The sequence below is a fragment of the Populus euphratica genome, unplaced genomic scaffold (assembly GCF_000495115.2).
Source record: "Populus euphratica unplaced genomic scaffold, PopEup_1.0 scaffold530.1, whole genome shotgun sequence".
In the NCBI taxonomy this organism is placed as follows: domain Eukaryota; kingdom Viridiplantae; phylum Streptophyta; class Magnoliopsida; order Malpighiales; family Salicaceae; genus Populus; species Populus euphratica.
This window is the reverse complement of record NW_011500411.1, coordinates 5468-14777: the sequence shown is the minus strand read 5'-3', so window position 1 is coordinate 14777 and position 9310 is coordinate 5468. Positions and strand designations below refer to the sequence as shown.

The window sequence follows — 9310 nt, the reverse complement described above, 5'->3', positions numbered from 1 at the left end:
CCCTTAATATTTTATTAGTTATTTCTTAGATTAACTTTGAAGAAAATTGCATATACAAGGGGGAAAAAACTCATAATCCACGGATATGTAAAGATTCTATCTCCTAGTTATATTATAAACATAAAATAACTAATAAAACACTACTACAAACATAGTAAAATTTCTCAATAAAATTTGCTAATTCTTGCTAACAGAATCTGACGCATAAAAAAATATCTTAACAGAAAGCAAATATTTATATTATTTGTTTTTCTATTTTTAATATCACAAAAAAAAGGGAAGGCAAAGCAAAGCAGCTACAGAAAGGGCAATGGAAGTTCTTTTCTGCATTAACAAAAACCAGCACTTGCAGGAGCGAATCACCCATACCGCCTGTTCTCTCTCTCTCTGAAACCATTCTGTTCTCTGCTTCTTGTTCATAAACTTCTCATGCTTCTTTTGTGGTCTGTATTTTCACTACTTCTGTGACCAACTTTGATGTATTCTATACCAAAGGAACATGACTACATAGGCTTCTCAGAGACTCCTTCAATGGAAAATATCTCTGAAAAGCTTTCCTCTTCCTCTACTTCCTCCTCTACTCTCTCAACTGAAGAGAAAAACAACAGCAGCAACAACAAAAATAACAATACTTCTCTCAACTTGAAAGAAACTGAGCTTAGGCTTGGCTTGCCAGGGTCTAAGTCTCCAGAGAGAAAACCAACAGTACCTGCAGCTGGGGTGTCTCTTGTTGGAAAAGATATTGACACCAACAACACTAATGCTTATTCTCTTATCCCAGCAAAGAATCTAGTGTCAGGAGCCAAGAGAGTTTTCTCAGATGCCATTGATGGGTCTACTGGGAAATGGGTTTTCTCTGGTGGTAATGGATCTGAGGTTGATTTGAGTAAAGGAGCTGTTCTGTTCTCTCCCAGAGGCGATAATGGTAACCCCCAGAAATCTCGGGTAGCAGGACCTGCGAAGAAAGATGTTGCTCAATCTCAAAAGCCAGTTCAAGAGAAAAACAGCCAAGTGACTGCTGCAAATGAGAATAGCAGTGCTCCTGCTGCAAAGTAAGCTGGCGTTGATTGCCTTTCTGCTTTTGGAGTGGTTTTCTTTGTTGGGTTGTCTTTTGGCTCGATACTTTGTGTTTGTTACTGTGGCCAATATTTAATTGCTGTCCGAATTGTGGATAGAGGAAGCAAATCAAACCATTAGTTCCAAGAAAATGCAGCTGTGAGCAAATCAAACTATATTAGAATTTTTTTTTTTTGTTGTCTTGAGAAAGATAAATGGAATCATTAACCTCAGCTTTAATCAGAGGGTTTCCTACAGCTCAGTTGAGTGTAATTAACTTGGTTTTTTGGGGGACCTAGGAATGAAAGGGGTGATCTTAAACTTTGATTCCTTTTTCCCTTGCTAATCTTGTGCTCCTTAGATTTATTTTCTTGAAAGTTTTGTCTTTTCCTTCTTAAATATTGTTCATACTGATTTCTGGTTGGATTTTTTTTCCTTTGAAGGGGTTGATGGCTGTATATTGCTTCATGTTTAACTTTTTGTTTATGCTGTCGCTGTTATGGGATATTTATCATGGTTGAAACTTGTATGTTGAGTTTATATTTTACTCCCATATAATAATTGAGAGGTACTTGCATAAATGGTTGAAAATAAATAGTGGGTTTGTGGAGTTTCTGCATGCAGTTTATTTCTTCATTTTCAGGCTTGATTTTTCTTTCAATGAAAACGGCGTTCACCTTTTCCTTATCTTGTCTTGGTCAATCATATCTTTATGTGTTAGGGTAACTTTGATAAATTGCTGATCCAAAAGTTTCTATCACAGGACACAGGTGGTAGGATGGCCACCAATTCGCTCATTCCGGAAGAACACCATGGCCTCTAGTTTGGTGAAGAACAATGAAGATGTCGACGGCAAATCAGGATATGGTTACCTGTATGTAAAGGTTAGCATGGATGGTGCTCCATACCTTAGGAAGGTTGACCTTAAAACTTACGGCAATTATGTGGAGCTCTCATCTGCTCTTGAGAAAATGTTTGGCTGCTTCACCATTGGTACCCTCTCTCGTTCCCTCATGCTTTCTCTCCCTTCACTTGTAGGGTTCACAGGCAAAACTTCTGTAAAACGTTACCTGCTCTATTTTTGTATGGTCCAGAAAATAGAGATGCTTAACTCATAATAAAACTCAAGAAAGGAGATTTTCACTTGTCAGAGGCACTGCCTATAATAATAAAACTCAAGAAAGGAGATTTTCACTTGTCAGAGCCACTGCCTATAAGCTATGCCAAAGGATTTGTGAGGAATTAATGATTTTCTCGTGTTATCCTGTTGTAATGAACCAGTTCCATAACTGGGAATTGGAATTTTATGGTTGATTGATGGTCTTGTTCCCTTGAAAAGATTAATGAAATTGCTATGATTATATCTAGCCCTCTGCAATTTTAAGATTACTCTGTAATTAAACTAGGTTGCCTTACGATATATACACCATAAGTTGGTCGAAGTTGGAGGTTGTTGACTCATGTTTATTTATGAATGATTCAGGACAATGTGGTTCTCATGGGCTTCCAGCGCGAGATGGCCTAACTGAGAGTTGTTTGAAGGATCTACATGGTTCTGAATATGTTCTCACATATGAAGACAAGGATGGTGATTGGATGCTGGTTGGTGATGTTCCTTGGGAGTAAGTGTAATCCACATCTCTTTTACTTCAAGAGTTCTGCAATCAATTCCTTGGATGATATGTTTTTCACGAGATGAAATTGCAGGAATTGTTCTCTGAAAACACACTAGGGTTTGGTTAACAGAATTGAACCTAAGTGTTTTGAAGCTGAATTATAGTTGATCTGATCTCTGAAAACACACGAGGCTTTAGAATGTATCATTCAAGATCAAAATCCTCTCATCTGATACCTAAGTATCAAACCATTTATTGTCCTCCATTAGCTGCAAATTGTTCTTTTCTAATTTTACTGTTGTTTGCTGTGACAGCATGTTTACCGACTCATGCAGGAGATTGAGGATCATGAAAGGTTCAGAAGCAATTGGACTTGGTAGGTCTACCAAGTTTTGATGCTACATTTAGAGCTTATAATATATGCTCCTCCAATTTTTTAAACATGGCTGAACTCTTAGCCTAAGACTCCAATAATCCATTATGGTCTTGATTTTATTTTTTCGGATGCAGGAACCAAATTGGATGATCTAACTAATTTTTTGTTTGTATGTCCATTACCTGAACATGTATGCGTTTGTCTTGAAATTGATTTTTATCTATCAACTTGTTTGCAGCCCCAAGGGCCATGGAGAAATGCAAGAACCGTAATTAATGTGAAGTGATGAAGCTTCGGAAGGATGTTTTCTAGATTTTAAGAAAGCCTTATGGTGTGTTCAGGTGATGAGCGCTTCGCTCATGAAGCATATGTTTGGAGAGTTTATAAGATCGTAGTATTTAGTGAATGAAAAAAAAAATGAGAACTTTTTACTAGATTGGATGTCATTGAGCATGCATCCAAGTTATTTTAAGCTTGTTTAGCTTCCTTGTTTCCTCTTAGCTTTTCTTTTTCCAAGTGTACTTTAATGTGTAAATGAATGGATTGCTTGTGGGTAACAAGTCTCTGGCTCTCAATTGTTTATTTACATTTGGTTTGTTGTAATTTGCCGAAATGCTCCTCTTCCTTGGTTGAAGATGTTTTCTCGCAGATTTGCACTGGAACGCCACGCCCACTTCGTCCTAGGAGGTTAGCTAGCATATCGGCTGAACTAAAGCCTGATTTCATTGCATTCACGAGATATTCTGATCATTCATCAGATGGAGCAGGAAAACAATATGAAACAAGCGATGCGGGTTATGCTGGGAACTGTTCTTGGCTCATTTTCTTCGAGAAGAGCGCTACGTTCGAACCAAGTACGGCTTCAATCCCCACAACAACATTTTAATCGATTTACTTTTCAACCCAAACCTGTTTAAAAGCCTTTTGCAATCTTGATTCGAGGTAGCTCCGTAGGCAACTACGTCCACCACGACGACATCTACTGATGGCAAGATGAGAGGTATGAAATTACATTTGAGGCTGTGATGTTGGAAAACTGGCAGTTGTGCCTGGACTGTTCATTAATCTATCAAACAGTGTTGCCAACTGATACTGATTTTTCAGTGCTTGCCGCGTTAAACGAGTTACAGGCTCGTGCCAAAAAGAAGATAAATTCAATAACAGTAAACAGATGGAGATATTAACAAACAAATTGCTAAAACATATCAAAATAAATGTTACAGCATTCGGGCGTAAATCTGAAAGTTGCATCAGCATAAAATAATAATAGTAAAATAAAGAAACAACTAGAAATGCTCAATTTCAACCATGGAGAAAAGATATCAATATTAACAAATAGCGTTTCAGTCCAGGGAAAAACTAAATAAGATCTCTTGCCTATTCTAGACAGCTTTTAAGATTCTTGTTCAGAGATTTCAAGATAAACCATCTGGGTATAACCATTAAATACAGAACGATCAAGTCTACTTAATCCCAGCTGCTGGAACAAGCCATAACGGCCATCTTCAACAATAGGACTGGTAGCACGAGCAGGATCATATCGTGTTTGATGAGTGAGGGAAGGGCCGGCTACAGGAGGGAGCTCCCAGTAAACATCGAGAATCGATTCAATGAACCTGCTGTTCTGAAAATGTTCAGCGTAGGAAATTGGTTTATTACTGTGATTGAAATCATCCCGCATCCAGCCCCCAACACCCCACCATGCTTCATTCGGACCACATAGTTCATCTATACCAACTGCCTTCTCCCAGAACAACTTTCTTTTCAATCTAATCCTAGCTTCATCACTGTCCCTAAAGCAACTATGGCCACCTCCTGAAATTTGTTTAACAAGTGAATTGATCTTTCAGAAAACCCAATTCAATCTCCGACTCACAGTCAGATGCAAATTGCAATAGTATTAAATAAAAAAAACAGGACAAGGGGAGGAAGATTCTTCAATAGAGTGAGTTACAATTTAATCCGAAATATATTTTAAGACACCTCATAAAAAATATCAAATCCAAAGTTGAGAGTCCGATTTGTTTTGTTTAGATCCTGCAGCTAATAAATTTGCAAATCAGGAACAATTGGAACTGTTGGCCAATTTCCATAGCATTCCTAAAACCTAATTATTTTGACACAAAACACTACTCTTTTTTTTGTGACGTTTCACCTCACAGGATGAAAACTTTTGCAGTTCAAGATAACAGAAGAACAATGTTTGCAATATGAATTTCCAGCAAAAGGCAAAGAAAGCAACCACGAAATTATTAGAGCAGAAGGGGACAAACACGCACCTCTTATATAGGACTGATCACATATCTGCCTCAAGGAATAATGATCTCCAGTTCCAGTATCATAATTATCCTCGAACACAAGATGCCGAAAACCAGCATCCAATGCCTGCTTTACTCTGCCCATAAAATCATTAATTAAGTAAAATTGGCAATGAGCAAATTTAGCAGGGTAAAATACACGCATGTGCATAAAATGTGTAGAGGTAAACAGCACTAGCCAGATTGTATGAGTACCTCTTCAATTCATTCTGATGGTCATCGAAAAAGATAAGAACTCGACTGAGATCAGTAATCCCATGTTTTTTCATCATGCTCTTCCAATCAACACTTCCAAAATCTACAAAATCTTTTCCAGCTAAGTATGTGCAGTTACCATCAACATATGCAGGTCCCTTCTTGAGGTACTTCTCAGGATGCCTGGGCGAAAGCGAAATGATAGGTGTGTCTGGCATTGCTTGTCGCAGAACCCAAGTGGAATGCCCCTTAAAAACACCACTCTCAATCATTAGAACTGGCTTCAGCCACTTTGCAATGAACCAAAGCCCAAAGCTGTGGTCAAAACCCATCCCATAAATGTTGTTTTTTATTGGCCGAGTTTCATAAATTGATACAAACTCTTCCAAGCCTTTGAGTAAATCCTTGGATGTCCACTGAACTGTTTTTCCATGTTTCGATCTGCCTTTTGCCAAGGACAAGAATCAAATGGGAGTGGATGATAAGAACTCAAATTATATTCTCAAGCTAAGGTTTGCAATAAACTTGATATAGCATCCAATGCCATCAAACTCAAAACGGTGATTCAGATTAGACAGGGCAAACAAAAATTTCCATAATATCGTGAAAGGAAACAAGAAGATTAAAAATAAAAATAATTCCAAACTCACAAACATTATCATACATGGATTCTTCACCAACTACAGAAAAAACAATGGTGATGAGTTGTTAGAGTTGAGTGCATACGGTAAAACACCAGAAAAAGTTTCATGAAACATGCAGAGGTAGCCATAAATTAGAAGGAAATGTTTTGAGGGTATTAACTAGTTCCCTAGAATATCTAAAAAATTTCAACCATCAACTGAAGTGACAGTTAGAAATAAGCCTTCTGCAAAAATCATCCCCTTTAATTGGAGACTTGGAGGATAAGTTGTGATGTAATCCAAGAAAGGGTTGAAAAAGGAAATTTGAATTCTAGTGTAATTGTCCCTGCTGTCCAGTTTTACGGTAACAATTATAATTCTCAATTCGACCATTGGATCGGGCTGAAAATTTACCTAGAGTTGCCCGTAATATTGTTCTGTGTTGGGGTAAAATTTTAGGTCAATCAGAGTTTTGAAAGGCCTTGCGATATACATCAGAACAAGATGTCCGAATTTTGTTATTTATTTTCTTTTGACTTGTAGACTTTCTATTTGACAAGAATCCTTTTCCTACAAGGATGTTGCATCTTGTTTCTTATTTTGGGAATTTTCTAATTCTATAAGGATCTTTAATGAGTTGCAACATAAAGATTCATTAATGTTCCAAAATCTTTTTCTTCTAAGGATTCCTTATTCATCCTAGCTACGCAAGAAAAGAAGGGCCCAACATAAAACAATCTTCTGGGCAACTTCGGGTAAATTTCCAGCCCAATCCAACGGTCGGATTGAAAATTATGAATATTGCCGTAAAACTAGACAGTACACACAATTACACTAGAATATGAATTTCCTTGTTCAACCTTTTATTGAATCAGATCAAGCAGCATCTTCTCCTACAGCCTCCAAATTCACTGCACTCTCTCTTTATTTCTCACACATGCATGTGGGAAAATCTATCTTCAACATTCCTCCCTTTGTACATGCATCTTTCAGTTTTCACTAGTTGCAGGTCCCTGTCATGTGGGACCCGCAAATACTGAAATTTGAGCAGAATATGCATTAAGGGTTCTTAGTCCAAAACTTTTGGTTTAGTAAATCACTCAAATACCACAATTTTTTCTCTCGTGCACGCACAGAAACAGGAATGCAGATCCTTTTGAGGTAATTACAAGTAGTGAGCATCATTCAGAAAAGTAAACCAGCAAAATGAAGCATTACAATAACAGAGAACATGCACAAGCACAAAAAACAAAACAAAAAAAAAATCCCAACCTTGTGAACTGTAAGCCAACACCTTTGAACAAATCAACCTAGAATTAGACTATTCGTCCCATGCTACAATTTTACAGTTAGCCAATTCGAGCTTACATTCCATAAAAAAAAAAGAAGGAAAACCCCGTTTCCAATTCTCATTTTTACTACAAACCCCCATTTACTGAAATATGCCAAGAAAAAAGAAATTCGATTCCTTTTCATTTTTCATATTTATAATTCCTACATTTTCTCAGCAACCAAAGAGACAATAATCAAACTCAAGATCCATATCTCCTAAATTGCCACTCAATTAACAAAACCCAACCCAAAATCAGATCTGTCGCCAACCCAGATATCCAAATTTACATAGACATCCAGTAATTTCAAATGTATATAAAATTCAGCAATGGAAAAAGGGGGGCGAGAGAGGGAGAGATAGACTTACACCAGGGAACCCCAAGTGATCCAAAGTCTGACTCAAGCCCTTCGAGACCGAAGAACCCGGCGCGAGATCCCGGATCGGAGACACAGACAAAACTCCGGGAATGAAAAGCGAGAGAAGTGATTAGAATGACAGCTAATAAGAGACAGATAAGGAGACAAGCGGTGGGACAGATGCAAAAGTGGGACAAGCGAGAGAGATAATTAGAAGCCAATAAAGAGAGGTTCTGTTTCTTGGTCTTGGAGTCGTCGGCGGAGGCGTCCGTCTCAGCGTCGTCAAGGTGGGAAGTGACACGGCGCGAAGAGAGGACTCGGTCTAGCATATTGGTGGTGGCAGAGGGACTGTGTACTAGAGTGTGCATGGTGTTATGGAAATTGGGATTCAGTTTATGTTTATTTATTTATTACAGTAAAGCTTTAGATAATTACTTTTTAAGTTTAAAGTTTGATCTGACGAAGTGAGATGAAGAATCTGGAGATGTGTGAAAGGATATAACCCTACACAAGTCTCTTCTCTCTGCCTCTCTCTCTCTCTCTCTCTCTCTCTCTCTCTCTCTAAATAGGCTATTGTTTTGTTTGGGAGTCCGATCCAAAATAAAAATGAAAATGGATTAATTTTTTTATTTTATATTAGTTTAATAGATCAATATTAAAAATAATTTTTTAAAAATAAAAAATATTATTTTAATATATATATACAAATAAAAAACATTTTAAAAATAATTATTACTGCACTTTTAAATATTCTCTAAATTAGCACAAGTTTTTTGACTGTGTTTTCATTATGGTTTAAATAAAATAAAAGATAAAATAGAAAAAAATAATATCCAAATTGTTAAGAATTTTTTGACATTATGATTAAATTTGGTATAACAAACATGGAAAAAAAAGTTTTTTCTTTAAAAATATTGATTTTCTTTGCTTAATAGCTGTTTAAAGAAAATCTCTTACCTTAAATAAAGATAGAACCATTTATTTATAAGAGAAACTAATAGAAAAATTAAAAATCTTCAAGTCTTATAATTATTGATTTTTTGAAAGATTGTCTGATGTAGCTATTTACCTTGTTTCTCATTACCAAAAGTTTTTTTCATTGTATTTTCAAGTGGAGGAAAATATGTCTTCTTATGCCGATGTAAATCTTTGCATTAGGAGATAAAGGACCAGGAGAAGATGGTCATAAAGGCCTTAGAAAAAGAGAAAAAAAAATTAAAAATAGGCCATCAAGATTTTTGATCTCGAAAAACTCTTTTTTCACACACACATATATACACAAGAAAAAATACATAGGGTTTTTATATAGGAGAGAGAATACCAAAATAATCATTTTTATTTTTATCTTTTAAATCGATTATAGGTTCTAAAGATGAAGAATAAATAAAGTCATTTGATTTGGAATCACTTTGTAAGAGTTGCATCATGATTTTAAAA

At 36.4% G+C, this 9310-nt stretch overlaps 2 protein-coding genes and 1 long non-coding RNA gene across 3 annotated transcripts; 2 read left to right on the top strand and 1 right to left on the bottom strand.

Annotated features, from left to right (window-relative positions):
* The first annotated feature begins 373 nt into the window (after positions 1 to 373).
* LOC105114502 (auxin-responsive protein IAA27-like) lies at positions 374 to 3608 on the top strand. Its single transcript, XM_011011057.1, has 5 exons — positions 374 to 1052; positions 1820 to 2049; positions 2540 to 2678; positions 2987 to 3048; positions 3287 to 3608. The coding sequence occupies exons 1-5, from the start codon at positions 478 to 480 to the stop codon at positions 3322 to 3324; spliced, it is 1044 nt and encodes a 347-aa protein (XP_011009359.1). The 5' UTR covers positions 374 to 477; the 3' UTR covers positions 3325 to 3608.
* Positions 2061 to 2420, top strand: LOC105114501 (uncharacterized). Its single transcript, XR_840148.1, has 2 exons — positions 2061 to 2209; positions 2261 to 2420. It is a non-coding gene; the product is annotated as an uncharacterized LOC105114501 (long non-coding RNA).
* A 692-nt stretch (positions 3609 to 4300) lies between the features above and the next one.
* On the bottom strand, positions 4301 to 8364 carry LOC105114503 (uncharacterized). Its single transcript, XM_011011058.1, has 4 exons — positions 7884 to 8364; positions 5562 to 6006; positions 5328 to 5443; positions 4301 to 4863 (listed from the first exon to the last, which is right to left on the bottom strand). The coding sequence occupies exons 1-4, from the start codon at positions 8239 to 8241 to the stop codon at positions 4442 to 4444; spliced, it is 1341 nt and encodes a 446-aa protein (XP_011009360.1). The 5' UTR covers positions 8242 to 8364; the 3' UTR covers positions 4301 to 4441.
* Between the last annotated feature and the right edge of the window lie 946 nt (positions 8365 to 9310).